Here is a 22,355-nt window from a genome sequence, read left to right as displayed (position 1 = left end):
TGAAAGAGACATTTCTAACCCCGCTATAACTTTCCACACTCTTCAAATCTGCAGACTTCGATACTTACTGTGCAAATATACCTCTTCTTTTCTCGATAAATTATGCGACACGGTGCTAATGCAACCTTCTTTTGTTATAAAAAATGCCTCACACAATTTCCTCTCTTTGGGAGCCTTGAAACTTCCTAATATACATGTGTCTCTGTACAATGGAGCACACGGGCACCTTTTGCAATGGTCAACCAAGTGACCCCCCCACTATGAAAGCCTGCACATATGCTCGATGCTCCCTCAAACGGTCATTAACACAACGACCAGTCTGGCCAACGTAACATTTGCCACAGGAGAGCAGAATGCGGTATACCACCTCCTTTTGACAGCTTACAAGGCGAGCAACATGCTCTTTTGCGAAGTGCGTTCACAGTTCACTGCACGGCACACACGCGCCATTTTCTCAGGGGTGGAGAAGACTATGGGAACGCCGTACTTTCCAGCCACTTTCTTGAAGCGGTGGGAGAGGTTGTGCAAATGAGGCACCACCACAGGCTTACTTGGCCGTTCTTTCTCAGCTGCCCTGCTCCGTGCACCTGACCTGGCTGCCTCAAACTGGCAATAACGCCTCTTTTTTTCTGACAACGGCTCGCTCACCTGCCCCGGTCTCAAGCGGCGAGGGCCGCGTGGTTCGGCGGGCGAGTGGAAGCAGCAGCTGCGCAAGGCAGCACGCAGTGACAAAATGTTTGAGGCATTTTGTATAATAAATGAAGGAAAAGGTTGGACTAGCACCACGTCACTTAATTTACCAAGAAAAGAAGAGATATATTTGCGCAATCAGTATCGAAGTCCGTGGATATGAAGAGTGTAGGAAGTGCTATAGCGTGGTTAGAAATGTGTCTTTAATCTTGCGCAGATCAGGACTTTCAGTAGTGAAGCAAGACATGATGTTCTGCTTTTGTGCTGATAAAGTGCGCTGTGGCAATATCGTTTCTAATGTTTCTGTACAGCAACTGCTGCTCATGTAATTTTTATTTAGTAAAGCTCAGTTGAAGATTGGCGACTGTCCTGTGTGCATTCTTTCTGTGTCCTGTCCTCTAAACGCGCCGTTATAACCATACTCCATCAAGCCAGCAACCAACTAGCCCATCTAATTTGTTAATCAACTATGACTGCGCAACAATAAACAAACTGACCCCACTAATGACAAGTCCTTGCTAAATTAACAACCTGATTACTTGCTCGACTTAATTTACATGCATACCATCTAAAAAAACAGCTTCTAGCAAGCTTAAAACATGACACTGTTCCTGGTGGCACAATTATCCACCAAGCCAATGACTACTAGGAGCTGCTTACTATGCCTATCTGCTAAACATTATAAAAAGGCTATGAGTCTGCAAAGTTATGACAATGTCAACTTCTAAATTAATATAAAAAAACCGAGCATGATAAATTCCAGTGGCATGCCAACATCATCTTTTAGTAAGTGGTGACAAAGGTGGTTATATACATCAGGGCAACGAAGGTCAAATAGTGGTTACTTAAGTTTAGAACAGATGCCTACAGCTCTGAGAGGGAGAAAGTCAGGCTGTTTACATAAGGGTTGACCACATATAGAAGAGGGGGTGGGGTACACCCAATTTACCCCACTTTTGTGGCTCCATGGCCAGGAATGTCAATGTTGTTTGACATACCGCTTTTAATATTAAGTCAAATCTACAAACTGTTTTAAATGTTGATAGTAAAGGGGGTGCATTAACATATTGTAGTGTTAATGCAGTAGAAGCTGCAGTTGTGAACATTGTATGCATCTGCAAGGTTTTGACAAACACATGAAATGCAATCCAGCCAGCATAAAACAAGACAGTACACCACCATGCAAGAGACCTCCCTATCACTTCAGGTGCCCAGATAATGGGCTGCATTACAAGCGCAGTAAATGAGTTGGTTGTTACTAAGTGCAAGTGCCGCCTTGTCTGATTCTGTCATTTCTAGCTTGATACTGCTGTTTTCCATCAGAAATATGCATTGATCCAGCCCAGCTGTAATTTCTATAACTGTAGCATTCTTCTAACTCCACAGCCACCCAAGTTGTACTGGGTTGCAATATTCTAATTAGACTAGGTTAGGGGTGGTGACAGGCTGCTGAGCTTCTGTATTTGGTGCGTGCACGTATTCACTGAAGACAACAGAAGTCAGGGCAGCGTAAAGAAAATGGGGCAATGTCATACCATTTCGAACTATCTTGTGGGTGCTCTCCAAGAACAGAGTTTCATTTGGTGACATTTTGTGAAAAACCACCTTCTCGATGGATGATTTCCCGCTCCTGAAATCCACACAGAAAGGGCAAGAAAGTCGTGGTCCTACAAATGTGAACTGATACATTGCATAAAAACAGCAAATGAAAAAAGAAAAGCCGCTAATGAGGCAGCGTGAAAAGGAAGGACCGGTGAGGCGAACTCTGCTCGCTTACCCTTTGGACCCCATGAGGAGGATTTTTCGTTTCCTCGCACATTGCGTGGCATGTGTCGGGTCGCCCTCAACGTCGTCGGGTCCATAGGCATAATCACGCGGCAGGGACCCGACGTGGTAGTTCGACGAGTAGCCGTCTTCGTCCTCGGCGAAAGACTGAAACGACATCGAAGCGACGTCAAAGCGCGGCCGTCACTATCAAGCTGAAATTTAAAAGATCACTAGATGCAACGACGCACTCTTCCGGGAGTGCAAACACTGTCTCAAACTGGCAATAACGCCTCTTTTTTTCTGACAACGGCTCGCTCGCCCGCCCCGGTCACAAGCAGCGAGGGCCGCGTGGTTCGGCGGGCGAGTGGATGCAGCAGCTGCGCACGGCAGGACGCCGTGACAAAAAGAGAGAAGCCGAAACCGGCGCCAAAACCGAGCGGCACTGCAAGATTACGCGTCTTCGCTTTTGTACCAAGCAACTACACACAGGACAGCTGCAGACAGCCCCTTTCGCAGGCTACTGCCGTCACCGCCGCAGTAAACGCCCAGGCCCGCACAATCAAGCAGCAAGCGATCGAAGACGCAGCACGCATAGGGAGTCAATTACGCCTCACAGTCGATCACAACTTTCACAAACGTGAGGAACAAGAAAGAAACGGCACAGGAGCGAACATTACCATCAGCACAAACCGTCCGCACACCTAACCATCATATGACAGGCCAACTCTCCCCCACTTGGTCCACTGCGGCCTCACGTGATTCGGCGAGAGGGGCGAGAGCACGGTGGCGAGAGTAAACATGGCGGCGCCCATGTCTCAATAGATGCGGTGCACTTTCTCATCGGGAACCGATGTCGTTCAAAACATTTTCTGCGAGTTCTTCCTCGCCCCGAGAAATCCGAAGACTCGCACCGAAGACCTGAGGAATGGCCTATCACGGACGGTGGCTACAAAAATGCCTCAATTACAAGCCTGTGCGGGCGTGGTTTGCCGGAGTTGGGACGACAAGATTCATACTGCTTGCTCTTCTCGCCTTAGTCATCGTGTCGCTATTTATGCATTATTACATTTCAAAGGTAATTTGTTGCTATCATTTGTTCGTATCCCTACATTATTTTGCGCATGGGGAATGCCTTGTTTCGAAATTATCGCCCGTAACTGCGTTTACATGTTATGGCGTGTTCCCCTGCACAGCCTTAGTGAGTGTGGAAAAGGTTGCTAGTTATCCCGTTTTGCTTTAAGTACGCCGAGGATGAGGGCGCAAGCTTACATTTCAATGCAAAGCGAAAGTGCTTGTTTGTGCATTTTGCAACAGTCGTCCAACGCACTCTTTTTGTTAACGATGACAGCGATGGTCTATCGATGATGTTTTGACCCTCTGGTTCTAACCGCTACCTAAACCTGTCTGTAACCGGTTGCTGCATTGCATTTTTTTACCGAGCATTCATTTCGAAATTCGTTGCAGTTTGTGGGCACAGTGGATACAGCGACAGACCTGCAGAGGCGCATCCAACTTGACGACATTCATGTTTTAGAGGACCTAAAGCTTAGGATTGAAGAATTCCTTCGGATCAAATTGTCTGTGAGCAGCGAGCTTCGAGACCTGGAAAAGAAGCGACAAAGACTGCAGGTGATCGTAATGGGACCTCAGTGCCTAATTGATGTCCTAGCTGACCGAGGCATGCTGTAACAAAAGCTGAGCTGTGCAATAGAACTCATGAATACAGGCACGTTTTCTTTCCCATTTAATCACTCAAGCACAACTTTCGCCATTTGCTTTCTCGGGACATGCAGCTAACCAGCGTTTGCAGCAACAAGTCTTTTTAAATATTTGTCGTTACCTGTAACTAACTGGTTGTTGTGCATGTTGTTTATATTTTCTTGTGCTTCTTTTTGGCAGGCTGAAATTTTCACCTTGACTCAAAGTGTCGAAGAATCAAAGCGTGGCTACACAAAAAACCGCCTCGAACTAGACCGCATCAAGCTTTCCTTGAAACAAGCCGCCTATGCGCGAGAAGAGCTGGAAAACCGAAACATACCTCTTCTTCGACCACCTCTGAAGCTTCTGACTGGAGAAGATGCGCGTCAACTGTACCTGCCAACACCAGAGTTACCAGAGTGCCAGATGCATTCGTGCTTCGACTACTCGCGCTGCTCCCTCACATCTGGCTTTCCTGTTTATTTCTATCCTACTGATGACTCGGTCCTGGAGTTGAATGTGCGTGCATCCCTTGCCCAAATACTTGACACTAATGTTCACACCACATTTGATCCAAGTGCTGCATGTGTTCATGTGGTTATACTCGGTGGCCACTTGCCATCATGGTCAGTGGCAAGTTACCTTCGGCAGCTGGCTCATTGGAATGGCAGCGGACGCAATCACATTGTAATCAACCTGGGCAGCACCACCGTTCTCAACGAAAAGCATGTGCAGCGAGCCATCGTGGTGCAGTCATCTGCGGGGGCGGTGACTTTCAGGCGAAAATTTGACATCACAATAACACCACCACCTTTGGGCAAGGAACTAGCACACCCATGGGAGTCGGCGCCGGTGATATTGCCCGCACGTCGGCGCTACCTTCTGAGCTTCCAAGGAAGGCTCGCACATGACACCAACATCACCCTAGCAGCGCGCGCAAATGAGATGATTGTCAACGTTCTCAGCAAAATGTTGCAAGGCTTCGACAATGAGTTGAACTTCACTTTCACCTGCTTGGCAGCTGAAAATGCATCTTCTGTGCCAAACGACTGGCTGCTGTGTGGCGACCACTTTAGTCGTGCCCAGCTGCTACGAGAGTCGACATTCTCAATTGTCTTCGCCCCTCCTACTGACTTTGTGTCGACGGCCACATTCCTGGTGCGTGTTCGTGAGAGTCTGCAAAATGGGGCCATCCCTGTTATTCTTGGCGGCGATGCCGTCGAGCTGCCATTCTCCGAGTTTGTCGACTGGTCACGCGCAGCGCTCTTGCTGCCACTGGCTCGGGTCACTGAAGTCCACTTTATCCTGCGGACCTATTTGGACGCTGACATCGTGGAGCTACGGCGCCGTGGCCGCCTGCTTTGGGAAAATTATCTGTCAACGACGTCTCGCATGATTAACACGGTGCTTTCTCTCGTCCGCACGCGGCTTGGGATTCCTGCTCCACCATCGCATGAGGAGCCATCGCCAAGTGTGTTTAACAGCACTTTTCACCCACTCACCATTGAAGCTGCACCCAACACGGAGACGGATGAAATGCTAGGTCCCATTGAGCCACCATTTCCCTCACTGACATACCAGAGGAACTTCAGCATCACCCTGAATGACCAGGCAAAAGTGTGGAACGAAGATTTTGACCCACACACTATGTACCCATATGGGGTTCAAGAGCCTATTCTCCCCTCCGAGGCAAAGTTCATGGGTGAGTTTGGGAGAACAGGTTGAATTCTATTTTTTGTATGCATAGATGCTCTGTTATTGAAAAAAGATTTAACGTTGGGTCTAAGATTAGTAATGGTATGTTTCCTGGTGAAACAAAATTTTAGCTTGTGGCAAATGCTATACATAGAGGATAGCATTACGTTGGTCTTGGGGTGCGATTAAAGGTGTAACCCTTAATGTCATTTTACACAAACATGTGGCATGAATATAAGTTAAGAGCCAACTTTGTCTGTACTAAGCACTTCAGTATGCATTGAACACACAGCCCGCAAAGTAAAATTTTGGGGCTTGTTTGAACCAGTTACCAAAATTTCAAATTATAGCAATTTGATGGTAGCTTTGTGAGTGTGATCCAACCATTACATTTTCTTCACTTCTGTTAATAAATGTTGTAAAGTACATAGTGCAGGCAGTCATAACTTTGGTAGGTTGGAATTCTGGCCTTTTCAGTAATGATGAAAAAGTAGGAAGGCAATCTTTTTTCTGCCTGGGGTTTCAAACATGCTACACAAACGTGTTGCTCTAAAACATGTGCTTGTGTGGAAAAATCTGTGCTGTGGTGTCAGCTGCGTGTTAACCTAACCTTAGCACTAGACCTTAGACTAGAGATTTGCATTAGATAAATTGTGCCTTCAGTGCTTCCTATGAAAAGCTCAGTTTGTGTGTGATTAAGTAATCTGCATTTTCCCACATACTTGACACTTTTTTGGAACACAAGGTACGGAGTGCACAAAGCTGCCCAAGGAACTCAAGAATGCAGCCATTGGCTGACTGTCTTTGCTAATATGTCATCAGACTCATGACCATAGTTGAGATCTGCTGTTACAGATATTTATAGCATAAGAGCTTTTTTTGTGTGAATACGGGTCCAGGTCTTTGTCTCATAGGGAAACTGCTTGTCTAGTAGTTTGCATCAAATGAGCATTCCTTTGCATCATGGTCAGACTGACAGTGAAACAGTGAAAGCCTCAAAAGTGGATCACGGCAGCCTTCTAATGGCAAGATAATGCACTTCCTTCTCTTTATTATCATCACTTGTCTCCTTTTTTGTCCCCCTTACCCAGTGCAAAGTGGAAAGCCAGAGCAAGATATGGCTCAATCCGACCACTCAGCCTCTCTGTAACTAAATTCTCGATCCCTCTAGAGTAAGGAGGGCTCAGAACAGATGCGTCCTCTTGCTGAATAAGGCTTATAGAGTGATGCTGGTTTTTCATACTTAGGGCTGCCACCTGGCCGGTTTTTTCCTCACGGTACTGGCTGCTGGTTTGACCCCATACCGGCAGCCCAGTTGCCAGTCTCCCAGTTATTTCCTAGATCAGCACATGTGTGCATACCTTTCAGTGAATTCGATCACAGCCAACATTACTAGAACCAAGGTCAGTTTGTAAATTCCACTTTGGAATGGCCTGGAAAAGTGGCATTTCTTTCTGAGTTTGTAGATATGCATTACGAATAAATCATTTGCAACTGCAGCACAAAATTTTTAAAAAGTGCATCAAATTTTATTCATGCTAAATTCATACATGGCGTATTACCACATTTTGTTTGCATTTTTTTCATGCACTACTAGTACCCCTCCCTCCCGAATCGGTGGTGGTTATATTTTTCAGCAAAGGTGACGACCCTGTTCATACTTGCAACATTCTGCATCTTCAATAGATGTTTCAGACCCTACATAAGAAAAAGAACCTTGAATATTAGTTCCTGAAGTTTCATATTCCCGATCAATCTTTAAAACTGAATGTATTTTCATTTGCAGGCTCTAGTTTCGGCTTCAGGCCGGTTGCTCAAGGCGCTGGTGGCTCTGGAAAGGAGTTTGGTGAAGTTCTTGGTGGAAATGTTCCCAGGGAGCAGTTCACAGGTCAGCACTCTCTTGTAGTCGCCTACCACATTCGGTAAGATTGCTGCAGTGAAAATTTTGTATGGATAATGAGTAGCCAATGAAATAAACAGAGCACCCCTTTCAGACAGAAGCTAGAGAATGTGATGAATGTTCATAGAGAAAATTGGAACACTGAGTCCTAGAAGGAGAAATATCACAACGATTACATGCTTTACATTTTGCCAGTTGCCGGTTTCACCAGACTGCCACTGTCATTGGGTTTTCACTCTCGCGCAAGACATGCTTTGTGTATTGTAAACTTTACAAACGTCGTCCCCAAATTGACAGTGATACAGCTGTATCGGATTCTGTATGTTCATGTGTTTTTGTGTTAGTTTTTTTCACCTCTGTTTAGTCCCTTTGTACTGTGATGCGAATAATGTTGTACATTCTTGAATTTCTTGAATCTGTATTGTCAATGAACTTTCTGTAATGTGTGGTGAGACATGCATGAATAGCTGACGGACTTGAGCTATAGGATTAGACTTGGCAATTGACAACTGGGCTCACTGCTATTGTCATTTGAGCGTTGCTTTGCTGTCTGGGCACAAGTTCGCCCCATAAAAAGCTGAATTCATTATTCAGTAATTCTGGAAGTAATTCTGCTCCTTCACTGTCACTATGCCGTGACAATATCTTAGCAAACTAACAATGAAGAAATGAGTTGTCCGTAAGCTGTCGTTATAGGGATGGGGTTATTGAGACCTTCAACAGCGTCTGCTTGGAGCTTGAACCAGGTTGACCATTGGAGACTCTTTGGCAGGGAAGACGCGGTGATGTAAAAACAAGTAACTAAAGTTTAATACATCATTACGGGTGAGCGGTGTGCTCAAGACAAAAAAAGGTACAGAAACGTTCAGCACGCATGCACCTGCACGAAAGGGCAGAGAAGATGTGACTCCACGTGGCGGCTTTTTGGTTTTCTTATGCCCTCCACCATCTGGCCAATTTCATCCTCTCTTGCTCTCTGGTAGAGGGCCTTGTCAGGACACTTTGAGTCAACCCACACAGAGGAACCCGGAATGAAACCACTCCTTGGCATAGAGGGGTTGAATGTAGGTCAGGTCGGGTGAACCCACACAAAGGATCACGGAAGGAAACCACTCCTTGGCGTAGAGAGGTTGAACGTAGGACAAAGGAGAGTAGGATTTGTACATTCCACGCACAATCTTGTCGCATATGCCCAACGGTCAAGTCTTTTCATGTTGACAAGCGTGATGATTAGGCACGTCGCGTCGCAGGCATTTGGCATCCGTTCCATTCATTGCTACACAAAGTGAACTGTAACGCTGTGTTGTTCCAGGATTTGCATGGCTATGAACTCAACCTATCCCTGTGTTAATGCAGTGGTGATGCTAACGTATGAGCGAGAGGCAGTGCTGATTGACTCGCTTCAGCGACTGCACAGCCTTCCCCACCTGAACAAAGTCATCGTCGTGTGGAACAGCTTGAAGCCACCATCTTCTGACCTGCGCTGGCCAGATATCGGTGTTCCCATTGAGGCAAGTTTCACTGTTACCTATCCAGATTTTCGGTCCAATATTTGTATGTGCTGCGTCTACTCATTGTGATACCTTGTGAACAGGTCAAATTTTACATGTGGTAGGCTTGTAGATGTGGGAAATAACAGATTACTAAAGGGGCCCTGAACCACTTTTTATCAAAGTCGAGAAATGCATTTGAAGTTAAATAACAGTATTCCAGAAATAATTTGGCTCAAAAAGTCCTTTAATATGTTCAGCAGAAGCAGAGTTATTGGCAATGAAATATATACCATTCGCAATGCTTCTGCTCTTTCTTCAATGATTTGCACTGTGAAGGCTATGGCAGCACGGGGTGTGCCCACAATGCTTGGCCTACTGAACATCACTGTGGCGTGCTCTTCAAATTTGATTTTGGATGTTTATGTAGACGCCACTGTTTATGATTCTGCCGCCTACAACATGCCAAATGTGCCAAACACGGTTGTCCCCAGTGAGCTGCAGTTCGCTCAACCAGTGGACTCGTCGTGGCACCCTGCGGCAGCCATGGTATCTGCGCTATGTAGCAGACAGCAGCTACAAGCAACTACAGTGTTTGCTTTGTGCACGACAGGGCTAGAGTGCGTGCTCGTGCTCATATGCTCCTGTCTGGTGGTGCTACTTGGTGCAAATTTGCTCTGTCCTTGACCAGCTTAGTAGCCACATCCAACTTGCACATTTTGAAGCGCTATGAGTAGCTCATCATGAAGCGAACTCTGCCAAGACATCTAACCAGGTGCAGCCAGGAGGGAAGGTGCGCTGGCAAGTGTGCATGTGGTCTGATCTTAAGTTTTGCATAGTTCATGACTAGCTGAGTGTTCAAAACTAGATGAAATTAGCAAGACCCGATGGCTACAACACCAATAACCACGATGACCAAAGTTTAATTCCTATGCAGGCGGCTGAGCTCAAGCAGACACTAGTCGGCTTCTTCCAGAAGTATGTACAGAGTACGACCCTAAATCTGTGTTACCATGTTGCCATCGGCATTTCAATATGGCTGCCTTGCACGCGCTTCGAGCCCAGCTGCTTTAGCTTTCTCCATGTGCTTAGGCTGTGCCTCTGTGTGTGCTTAGGCAGCAAACACAGAGTGCCTGTTTCTGTGCCTGTTGCATCACGCCCATTTCCATTGGTGCCCATCATCGCTCTGTTGCTCTGATTGACTGCATGGTGACACTACGCTTTTACCCTCTCTTCGCAGCGGCGGTTGTGGCATGCTGCAGCCGTTGCTAACCCGCGCATTGTTTTTATTTATTATTATTATTGTACCTTATTTTTTTATAGTCTTCCGTGTTTACGAGCCCTCTATATTACCGCATGAGAGCATCGTGCAAAAAGAAGCGTTCAAAAATCTGTCGCATTATCTTGGAGCATCTGAAGTGCTCCGCTGATGGTGAGAGCCAGAGTTAAGGATAAATTGAATTCGCAGAAATAAGTGAGAAAGCAAAAGAACAATTTAATAATATTGTGACAAGAGACGTGTGAAACAGACATGTATGAACCACTAAAACTCAACAAACATGGACGTGGATCAGCCCAGTGTCGAAGATGGCATACAAGTGACAAATTGCGTTATCGTTTAGCCATCAAAGCTCTGTAAGTGCTTGCGAGACATCGACTTGTTTTCATAAAGCCTGGCTACTGCTTTCTTGTCAGTGAAGTCAACGGCATAGTTTGTGAAAAGTGGCTTCATGAATCTCTTACGTACAAGTTCTATTAGTCTGTGCCTGTGGCTTTTGCCACAACGGTCACAAAACAGTACTGGCAAGGCTACAATAACATCAACACTGTACATTAAACACGTTTCCAAGGGCTTCTTTGGGGATCCACAGTCTGAAGCATTGTGTCCACAAACCTCTTCAGGGCATGCAGAACTTGCACCAGCTCTTCAGTGGGGTAGCACAGACCTCCTCTGTCCTGGCATGCGATCAAACCGTCCGTCGCACTAGAACTGCTCCTTTGTGCCTTTACGACCAGCAACACGCAGCGCTCACACTCAACTTTCTCGCTCACAATGCGGGATATGTATCCCACAACAAGGGAAATCACTGCAATGTCTGGCGTTGGAAGAAAAGGTTTTGATGAGATGCGCAGTTCACGCATGTCTGCCGTGCTAGTTTCACTGCTGTGGGCGTATTTTATTGTTGACGTGCTGTCTGTCTTGCTGCTCCTAATAATGTTGCGTGAGGAAAAGTGTGCGAAGCAGCAACTATTCCCATCTTCAGCATCTTCTCAAGTCCAGAAACAGTGCTTCTGACGTCCAGCATGTCATTGCACCCAGCACTGCACCAAAGGTACCCAAAGAATGATTCTATGGGGTCGCTTGAAAATTTACGCGTCAGTACAAACTTGAATCCTCTCTCCAATAAAAACCTAATGCACTGAACGTTAGACACAGTTGTGAATACCAGACTGTGGTAGGTTTCTTTCGTCAGGAAGTTCTGCGGTTTGCTTGCCAATTTCAAGACTTCAACATATTCTAAGAAAACAAGCTCCAGCCAGTGAACTCGCGAGTCCTCCGGATCAGAGAATAGCTTGGAGTCCAGGTGATTTTGGTGAATATGTTGTTGACAATTCTTGACATCCATAAGGACAAACCATTTGCATATTTTCTTCATGAGCTCCGTAGTTGGTTCGACGCTGGCAAACTCCGCATCGCAAGTGTGTCCTGCATGATCCATCATGAAGGACAAAGCCACTGTCACAGCAGATGAAAACAACTGGACAGCAAACTCCACTCCCATTTTTTCTGTATTTGATGGAAAGAGGTGTTTTCTCGTGAGAAAATGGACCGGCTTTAGAATCGAGCCCTTTTGCATCTTGTAGAGGTCCTTTATGCAAGTTGAAGAAATTTCGCCATTTTTTTTCTGAATTCTTTTGCAAGAAACTGTGATCGGATGTTTTTTATAATGTGGCTCTGATCAAATGCCAGGAACAAACTTCGGCTTAGATCGGCGGGATGAGATACTAGGGTTTGCAGTTGCCCATGTGATAATACTTCCATTGCTGTGACGTTTACTTTATGGTCGTCAGTCACAACCCAAACTATTACAAATCCCAGGTCTTTGGTCTTTCTGATGACGTGCTTCATGGTTTCCGCAAGTAGCTCACCAGTGTAGGCCCTCGTGAAGAAGTATCCTACCGGGATCCTGAACCTCGCATGCAAGCCACAGGGCAAAAAGCACAAGAGCGAGTTCGCCAGTTCCTTCCTTTCAGATGCCGACAAAATGTTGTTCAGAGCTCCCATGTCAACATCTCCCGGGATGACATCTCTTTGCTTGTTGTACTCGAGCCTCTGCTTGATCCGCATTTCATCTATGACGAGGCTGCACATTCTGGCTTGTTCCATCCCGAGGCATTCCATCTCGGTGCTCAGCCTTTCTTTCACGAGATCCCTGAAGCCTACTTCGCCTGCAGTACTTCCTAGGTACTTCTGAAGTGTCGTTCTGCATGGGAGTGCGAGGAGCTCTGTCCTCTGGTATTCATATGACTTCGTGGAAAGGTTGCGCAAAATTATGCACTGCCGTACAGTGTTTCAGACCACATTGGTTTTCTTGCCTTGTAGCTCAGCACCTGGCCCATAATTAATCTAGCTTTCATACTGCGCTGGTTTGAGTCTGCGGTGACTTGAAGAAATTGGTTAACATTGCACTCTTCCTTTAGGCGTTGTAGCTCCTTTTTGTAAGCGTCGATCGTTGCCTGCAGCCTGTCATTCCATGCCTTCCAGGTCCTTTCTTTTTCGTGCCACTTCTTTTGTTCTAGGAAGGGTGATGCGGAGCTTCTCCATTCAGCTTGAGCGCCAACTGATCTGGAGGCACGGGCACCTGCCCCATCTACTGACTGCGCATCGGTTGGAAAAATGAAGTTCATGCATTTCCCGCTTGTTGATGCCAAAGGAGCAGTATCAGGCACGTCATCACTGCAGACTGCTGATACGCTTTCTGATGTCACCTGATCACTGTGCCATCTGGGCTTGGCGCTTGAGCAGGCACGTTCACGCACACTTCAAGTGCGTCTGACGACGATGCAGCGCACGAATGCACTTCCTCTACAGGTGCAGGCAGGCCAGCTGGCGTGGCCATTGAAGAATCACACTTCTTTTCTGTGTAATGCTAGAACTCCTCATCTTAGGCTATTCCTTCTTCATGTAGGACGGATAGTGAGGAAAAACACTGGGCACAGCACCTTGCTTGAGCATGTGCCTCTTCGTGTCCTGGCGAAAGTCACTTTACAAAAAATGAAGGCTGCATATGGCCGAATAATTTGAATTTGAACTCAGCTCCCAGTTCTTCCTTGCGATAACTTGCAGTCATTGTTCCTATAGCTCTTTGTCCACTGGTATGCCGTGAAAGGACACTCCAGGGTATCTATTTCACTGGCTCAAAATACAAAACAGTACACAACAGCAGCGCATACTGACGTGTAAAACGTTACAGGAACATCACCGTTGCAGCAAACAGACGAACCTTCGTCTACCGCTGCCAGAAACCTACGGGTTAAAAGTGTTGTCTGCAAGTTGGCGGAGGTGGGAATTATGGCCCCGGTGAGACTCATGATAACAATTTATTTCAACGTTATATTTTATTGCGTGCAGAGATTACTTCTTTTATTGTGATTGCGAAAACACCCAATAACCTTTGTAGTTCTTGCTCGCAGACGCACAAGCACTGCGAGAAATGTCCGCAAACTGCCAGCGCGGGGGTGGGGGAGGACGTTGTCTGCAAGCGGGTAATATGGTGGAGCTGCCAAGCGGCATTCGGACAAAATCGAGAGAGCACTTGCGAGTAGGCCCTCGCTGCCATTTCACCATTGTCCGTGGTGCGCTAAGGCCTGCCTGAAAGCCTGCTTTTTCTATTTTCCAATGCATTCACCACGGCTTCTTGGCAGCTGCTCCGTGAGAAGTGTGAACAAAAAGAACAAGCGCAGATATTGTTGCGTTAAGAATTCTCACAACCGCGAAGAGGATGCCTGTATAAAATTGTACTGCTTCCCTTCAAAACCGAGGGAAGCAACCTGGTGGCTGAAGTGGATCGTCATGATTCGTGTCGCTTTTCCGAATTGTGTTAAACTAACTAAGACGTAAATGCAAAAAGAAAAAAAAACAATGAAAATAACCAGCAGTGGCATCCGTAAAAACACACAATAAAGTGACAACTGCATAAAAGCACATGAACTGATTTCCACTGTTGTAAATCGGTTTAGATAGTTGTTTAGCACATCTTGCTCCAAAACAAACATGCAGTGGTTGTTACGTGTCAAATCTAACTTCCTAAGCACTCCGTGCTCGAGTTTTGTATGCATTGTGCTTTTTGTTGTGCATTAATAAGCTAACGTGCAGCTTTGATCTGCACCAAGATCAAGACATGACTGCTGGAACCGGGCTCATTTGTGCCGATGTTTTCTCTCGCTTGGAAAAACAAAACTAAGGTTGGAGTACACCGCAGCACACATTGAGCATTCACAAATTAGCATTTATCTCGCGCACGCTAGCACATATTTGTTCAGTCTTCCCGTTGTTTAGTCTCAGCTGATTGCTCTCTATTATGTTCAGAGGTAACATTCAAGCCCGAACGACAATACAAGAATATGCTCAAGACACTTTGTCAACGGACAAAAAAGCACTTACCTGCCGATTTGCCAAAACCTCTGCAGTTGTGAGGTGCATGGCACACTCCAAGTAATGAAGCTACAAATGACAGTAGAAGAACGTCCACGGCCGTATTTGCTCATTTAAGTGGCATAACAATGATTTGTTAACTTTGAGTTCGACGTCGTAAACATGCTTGCTTTGTTGTGACAAACACTTCACGACTTGCGGTGGTTGCTTAGTGGCTATGGTGTTGGGCTGCTAAGCATGAGGTCACGGGATCGAATCTTGGCCATATGGCAGCCGCATTTCGATAGGGGTGAAATGCAAAAACACATGTGTACTTAGATTTAGGTCCACGTTAAAGAACCCCAGTTGGTCAAGTTATTCCAGAGTCCCCCACTATGGTGTGCCTCATAATCAGATCATGGTTCTGGCACCTAGAACCCCATAATTTAATTTAAGCGCTTCACTTTGATATTCGTGCTCTTTACTTCTTTGATGCGATATATATAGTTGTAGTCGTAAATTTGACGTTCTTTCTCCGGTGGTCCAAAATGGGCCTCAGTGTCTTCGATTGCCTTCAAACTGCAATTTAGAATGACCAACACGTTTCAAACGAGCGCCGCAAAAGCGTGCCTCCGTAGCAGTGGCCGCCTCGGTGTTTTGCAGAACTGAGACGTTGGCACTGACGGCTGAGCCGATCACTGTGCCACCTGACCATTGAAGGTAGCCCATCTTGAAAGTGACCTGCAATGGTGACGCATCTAGGTTAGCGCACTGTGTTCTCGTCACTTAGTACGCATTGAAGCGAGAGTCTGCACAAAGGTCAGTTCGCTCGCTCCTGCTGCCGCACTTCCCTACTCCAGCGTTTTGATAAAGAGTTTCCGCAGTCATTGCGTGAGATGGGTTCATGCTTGCTTGTGCGCACCTGGCACCATGTTTGTTAATTTAGTTAGTAAGCGAATGTTTAAAAGTTTATATGGCCGATAAAACTGCTATCCTTACTTTTCGTATAGCTGTCTAATAATTTGCTATCGTAACTGATGCTTCACCTTTCGAGCGAAACTGCGACTTTTTTCATTTATCGCAACTTTAGTGCATTGGGAGTAAATCTTTGTTTTCCCGAATGAGAGAAAGATGTATTCCTGTATGAAAGAATGAGGTGAGCGACACCGTAAAGGACTTTTCTTTTTTAGGTCGCGGCAAACAGTTGTGCTTGAACATCAAAAGGGGGATTTTTTTTTTCTTTTCTTTAGTCATGGAAAACGGGTGCGCATTACAAACGAGGGTGCGTTAGAATCGAGTAAATATAGTATACACAGTAACAGTAGGAAGAAGCGTTCTGATCTAAACACCCTTCTTGATTGATGTCAACTGTTGGCCAATAGCAGCCACTAGCACTGTGGGAATCTGCTATATTACAAAATAAAACATCCTGAAAAGAGTGAGGAGCAGGCTTCTGTTGAAAAGAGAGCATTTGAGAGAACGGTGACTTCATGCTCCACTTGCGAGGTCCACGTGCCGCGCATGACTGAACAATCTGGTTGAGATGTTCAGAGCAGCATATGCTATCCGAAGACCTTGTTTTTTCACCAAGCCTGAGGGGAGGTTTACGGCCCCTTTAAGCTCTAGGTTGGCGAGCCTATCTTTCTAATTTTTTATTATTAAATTTGAAGAAACAGAATGAAAGTTACAGAGAAAAGTAGCCAATGTTTCAACTCTGTACACCCAGGCTATCTCATTGTTATGTATAATAAGTTCTGCAACTTTGTTATTTGGTCTCTAGTGGACACTTACAAATTGCACAGTGTACTATGCATGGCAACTTCATGATTGGGACTATGCTCTTGTGTAGCAATTTTGAAAGCAAATATGCTCGTTGTTAAGTCATAAGTAGACACTGCGTTCACAGCACGCCCTGACTATGTAATGATTAAATGCCACTTACTGCAGCTTTGCCTTTGTATGTACAGTACATAAAGACGGTTGTGACTACAGATAGGAAAACTCTTATCAAAAATGTTGTGTGTCATTTTCCGTGTAACTGCTGTGGGATTGGGGACCCTGGACAGTTGGGTTGATGTGGCATTAAATCAAAAGACGAACCACGAACACCAGTTGTCCGTCTTGCTCATTGTGTGCCCCTGCTGTATCCTCACACTTTTCCTTTCTGCCTTTATACCAGGTGGTACGCGCAAAAAAGAACAGCCTCAACAACCGCTTCCTGCCATTTTCCTCTATCGAGACGGAAGCCGTGCTCTCTGTTGACGATGACACACATCTCCGTCATGATGAAATAGTGTTTGGGTTCAGGTGTGTGCAGTTGCTGAGTTTTGCAGTGACCTTTTACTGTTTCACTCTTTCCCATTAAATAATTTAAAGACATCACGGCCAGCATCATAACCTTTACACTAAAACACCTCAGCCGCATTCCTTTGGTTCATGTGCTTTCTGCGTTTATATGGTCATGCCAAGAAACATTAAATGTACTGTACATCATACAATGTACATCATACAATTTAGATTGTAAGCTTTCCCAAGTGGTAATTTGTTTTTAAAGTTTTATTTAACTTTTTTTTTGTATGTTACAATGAGCTTAATTCAGTCCAATGCTGGATACGTCAGTATTTGTGGCCGTATCATGTTTGTGTGATTGCAGTGATGCTGCAGCTGTTCCTTGATGTTGAAATCACTGGAGGAGTGTTCGTAGTGACAGTAGCGGGGTCCGTACAGCCACTCACATGAGTTCTGCTACTTTTGGGACAGGGTTTGGCGTGAAGCCCGAGACCGCATTGTGGGCTTTCCGGGTCGCTACCATGCATGGGACATCAACCACAAATCGTGGTACTACAACAGCAATTACTCCTGCGAGCTGTCCATGGTGCTCATGGGAGCTGCTTTCTTCCACAAGGTATGCATGGCAAATGAATTCTGTGGAAATCCACGAGGTGTAGGAAGTTTCGTGAACGAGTTTCAGGGACTGAACCTGGGACCAACAGCTTTCCATGGCATTCACCTTACCATCTCTGCTGGCCAGGCGGCTAGCAGACATTTTTCTCTTCATTTGTGAAGGTTCCTGAGAAACCCATATGGGTTTCCTTTGTAGCTTTATGCTACTGTTCAATGGATGAAACATTTTTTTCCCTTTATGAAACATTCTCCACTTTGCAGATTTACATTAAACTGATTTGCCATTTTTGCTGTTCTTGCACTTCGAGTTATGAGAATTAATTCAGCCCTCTTGTGCTATCTGCTAGCCTTCTAGTTAGCTCAGATGGTAGAGTGACCATTCCAGAAAGGTGTTGGTCCTGGATTCACACCAAGACTAGGACAAATTTTTCTTTAATTGTGAAGCTCTCCCTCATAGAAACCAATATGAATTTCCTTTCTAGTTTTGTGGTACTTTCAGAAGGATGACAATGTTTGCCTTTTCTAAAGATCACTTTTCGTACCTGTATCACTTGGTGTTTTGTGTGATGATTCATTATCTGATGAGTTTGATGTTTCATTAAAACAGTAACTAGATTAGCTTTAAGGCACACAAGAGCTTCTGTAAATGAAATTCTGATGATATGCATTGCACAGCTCTTTGTTTCGCTCACATTTTGGTAGTTAATGAATAGTATACGTTTTGTTCATCCTGGAAAAGATGCGAGATGATCCTGTGAATTGAAAGAAGCTGCCGAAGGCTACTCTATCCAGGAACATGCCCTCACAGTTGATAGCACTGCCAAGCAGTGCAAGTTCCGAAATTTGGATAATACATCTTTTTTTTCTTGCCGTGACCATTAGCTTCAATCGGACCATGTCTTTATGGGTTCTCTTTGCATTCTTCGAGGTTCATTTTCATCTTATGCTTGTATCACAATGTTTCTGTACAATGATCACATGCTTGACATTAAGGCCAAGTTTATTTTATTGTCGAAGCTTGAGTGCTTTAAGTAAATAAAGACTGCTTAGGACAAGGCTGCACAACATACAGCCTGTGGGCCGTATGCAGATTTTTATTGCCTAGCCCACAGTAGAGTTTAGACTTCTGTTGTGTGCTGGTGTTGCAAATGGAGCATGTTCATACAATGGTAAAAAGAAAATTTTTTTCTGCAAACATAATGTATGATTTTGGGAGCCTATAAGAAAGGTGCAGGACAACTGAACGTATTCATCAAGCTACCAACACTAAGACTGCATTAATTCGCGTAGTGCTCCTGATTAAGTCGAACATGCACTTTTGCAATATCTTTTGAATGACTCACACAAAACAAACTGCCTTTCTGCAGGCAAAAGGTGCAGCATTTTCCACTAAAGCACAGCCCGTATGGCTACCAAGAAAGTTAGTTTTAACCCTTGCTGGTTTTAAGTTGTGCAGCCCTAGTTTAGCATATGTATGTCTCAGTACTGAGAATGGGTAGAATGAAGTCCTTATGTATGAGTGAAGCACATAAGCGCAGAAAACAATGGAAAAGATGTTGCCTTTAATAAAGCAAATTTGGTCTTCTTTTCTCTTTATGTTTGCAGCGAGCAATAGGGCGCCAGACAGAAATAAGCAACTTAAATGCATACAAGATTCATAGCGGTCCTTCGAGCCTTTTTAAAAACCTTGAATATCAAAATCCTATATTTAAGTAGTTTTGTAGGTCCACTAGGATGGCGTCAGTCTATGGTATGTTGCCAGTTAATGTAAATGCAACGGCCAGTAGCTGCATTCACACAGATATTCAAGGCTTACATTAGTTATCTGCTCTACTATGTTGGGCAATTTGTACATGTCACAGTTCGTAATTGTGTGTGATGTATTCAGTGCTTGTATGGATAGGCTGTGTGTTTAATACAAGATGTAGGAGCGCAGATTATGTCATGCCAACGCACAACGATGACCTGTCGTTTCTCTGGCAAATCACTTGAGCTCAGTGTTCCGACACTGTGCGGTGCAATACATAAGGATGTACGCGAGTTCGAGCGAAATGTGAGTGTGCCTGTGCACTTCTGTGCACTTCTGTGCACTCTGGTGTTTCCTGTTTGTACGTGCGCAGTACTACTCGTACGTGTACACCTACGTGATGCCCCAAGCCATCCGGGACAAGGTGGACGAGTACATGAACTGCGAGGATATCGCCATGAACTTCCTAGTCTCACACATCACCCGGAAACCACCTCTCAAGGTAGGACTGCTCAGTTGATTTTCGTTGCCAAGGAATGGCAATCGGCCGTTTAAGTGGCACACAGTAACAGACACACAGGGCTCATTCGCACACAACTTGCTTTGCAGCAACATGGAAATTGCACTGTGTTGGCACAGCTTTGCCCACAGTTGCATTGTTGAATAGGAGGGAAAGTGTTGAAGTCATGGAACTGTCAGAAACTGGCTGCCACTAACTTTTCTTAAAAACCATTCAAAACCTTCTTGTCTTTCAAATATCACCTTAGAATATTTCTGAGGTGATGCCCATTGATACCAGATGATATCCCACACCCTCCTTAAAAGGTGTGCAGTTTCTTACAGTTGTTTCTTTTTACCCTCTGTGCTAGGTCACAACGCGGTGGACGTTCCGGTGCCCGGGTTGCACGGTGTCGCTGTCAGCTGACGACTCGCACTTCCACGAGCGAGACACCTGCCTCAACTTCTTTGTCAAGGTGTATGGCTATATGCCCCTGCTGTACACCCAGTTCAGGCTTGACTCCATTCTGTTCAAGACCCGCATACCACACGACCGGCAAAAGTGTTTCAAGTTCATCTGAGGTTCGCTCATCAGTCATCTGTGCACACGGGTATTTACTGCAGTTGATAGCAGGTAACTTACTGTTGGATCTTCTACTCTTACATTTAATGACTTGGCTAGTTGGCTGCTTGAAAGGACGCAGGAGTAAAATGTGATGTTTTGAGGCAGAATACATGTCTGAAGAAAAGACGCTAAAAAAAGACTCTAAGCAGCGCGCATTCTAAAGCACTAGGTGCCTGCCATGGCAGCTTCCCTGCAGTACTTGCTCATCCATCTCACATGGAAATGCCGGCATCCACTCAGTTTCCTCTTCTGGTACCACCGAATGTCACTTTGAAATCTCCTCCCTGGTCGTTGCACGTCTCATTCCCAGCTATCATTGCCAACCCTATTGCGATAAGCACCTCCTCTTATCTGTTTCACAGTGCATGGGGCTCAGTGCCATTGGAGGCGTACTGCACACTTTTAATATGTGATTACCAAATGTACTGTCATTCTTTGCTTCAGGTGGCGTGATGTGAGTGTCATGTTTTGCTCTGGCGGCATCGTATTTTGGCATTGCCTACCAGCTCGATTGCGCTTCTGTTCCCCAATGCCGTCTTAAAACGCTATGCAATCAGAAAACAACAAAGCATGTCTTGGGTCGCTTGGGTCCCGCCAGCCTGATACGCGTTGGCGTCTTGGGCCGCAACAATTCTCACCAATTGGGCAAGTCCGAACTTCCTGCCAAAATGGCCCACTGAAAGAAGCTGCGGATGCAGGCCAAATTCTAGGAGCGCAAACGTAAACTTGCAATAATGACAATGCAGCAATAATCGAAGCAGCAATAATGACAATGCACGTCTCGGGCCATTCGAGCCCCACCAAGCTTGGTGCACGTCGGCATTTTGTGCTGCAACGATTCATGCAACACTTTGCAATACATAAATGTCAACTACAGTTGAGTCTGCCAAATGTTTCAGTGACTTCGGATAGTAGGCTTTCCCAGTCATAGTAAGTGTTTTCTCACATTTTTTTTTCCGAGACGTATGAACTAGATTATACTGTATTGCTTTTATGACACCTGCAGTCCAGGAAGCTCAAGGTTATGGGACCATTAATTATTCTAATGTGTTTTGATTTGATTTCGTTGCAGATGCGGACTTGCCACTTAGACAAGGACATAGACAACGGGCAGCGCCGGCCCCAAGACAGTGGTTTTGTTGTGGCAGTTTTGCTCATAGGTCATGACTGCACCAGCATTTCTGCCCATGACTCGCTCCTGAAACCATTATGTTTTACCGGGAACTGTGAGCGACCTTTGCAAATTTCCACGGCGATACTGTATAGACTCGTGTGAGGGCCTCACCCCCAACTTGGCAGCTCAAAATTTGAAAAAAATAATTCCACCGGAGGAGCAATTGCGTTTGGTGCCCCGATGCCAAGACCTGCACTTTCGCGTGCCCCTACTAGATGGCGAGAGCTGTGCGTTGGCCTCTGATGCAGTGGTACATTCGTCGGAGATCCGGAGTGTCCAGTAGTCACCGGCTGCACCAGCACCATATTAACCAAAAGGTTTGGTCTCACGTAAGGGCCGCACTTCGTCAGAATTGTGAAAATAAAGTGCGGCCCTTATACGAATCTATATGGTAATCCTGTGGCCTGAAAAGCCCCCCTCCCCCCCCCCCATTCAGGCCTCCCAGCAGTGTTTTGCTCCCTTGCCTGTGCACCACAACGAGCGGCCTCCTCTTCCACTCCAGGATTGATTGACACCTATGTGGTCCTTCTCC

At 45.5% G+C, this 22,355-nt stretch overlaps 2 protein-coding genes across 3 annotated transcripts in view; one reads left to right on the top strand and one right to left on the bottom strand.

Annotated features, from left to right (window-relative positions):
• Window positions 1–3,226, bottom strand: part of RagC-D (Ras-related GTP binding C/D) — a 37,338-nt gene extending 34,112 nt beyond the window's left edge. Inside the window, exons 1-3 of one of the 2 annotated variants that reach the window (XM_050171238.3) lie at window positions 3,135–3,226; window positions 2,468–2,622; window positions 2,226–2,320 (exon numbers count right to left, since the gene is read on the bottom strand). In XM_050171238.3, coding sequence (XP_050027195.1) covers window positions 2,226–2,320; window positions 2,468–2,622; window positions 3,135–3,137 — 253 coding nt within the window. In that variant the 5' untranslated portion in view covers window positions 3,138–3,226. Of the gene's footprint in view, window positions 1–2,225; window positions 2,321–2,467; window positions 2,650–3,134 lie in introns of those variants that run through there. The other variant, XM_050171237.3, reaches the window with a different exon arrangement.
• A 6-nt stretch (window positions 3,227–3,232) lies between these two features.
• On the top strand, window positions 3,233–22,244 carry botv (exostosin like glycosyltransferase 3). Its single transcript, XM_050171244.3, has 10 exons — window positions 3,233–3,532; window positions 3,922–4,086; window positions 4,357–5,857; window positions 7,637–7,738; window positions 9,107–9,261; window positions 17,055–17,182; window positions 17,636–17,780; window positions 19,900–20,028; window positions 20,396–20,658; window positions 21,722–22,244. Exons 1-9 carry the CDS (start codon window positions 3,383–3,385, stop codon window positions 20,603–20,605), a joined length of 2,685 nt encoding a protein of 894 aa, XP_050027201.2. The 5' UTR covers window positions 3,233–3,382; the 3' UTR covers window positions 20,606–20,658; window positions 21,722–22,244.
• The last annotated feature ends 111 nt before the right edge of the window (window positions 22,245–22,355 follow it).

The sequence above is a fragment of the Dermacentor andersoni genome, chromosome 6 (assembly GCF_023375885.2).
Source record: "Dermacentor andersoni chromosome 6, qqDerAnde1_hic_scaffold, whole genome shotgun sequence".
Lineage (NCBI taxonomy): Eukaryota > Metazoa > Arthropoda > Arachnida > Ixodida > Ixodidae > Dermacentor > Dermacentor andersoni.
This window is presented reverse-complemented; position numbering and strand designations above follow the sequence as displayed.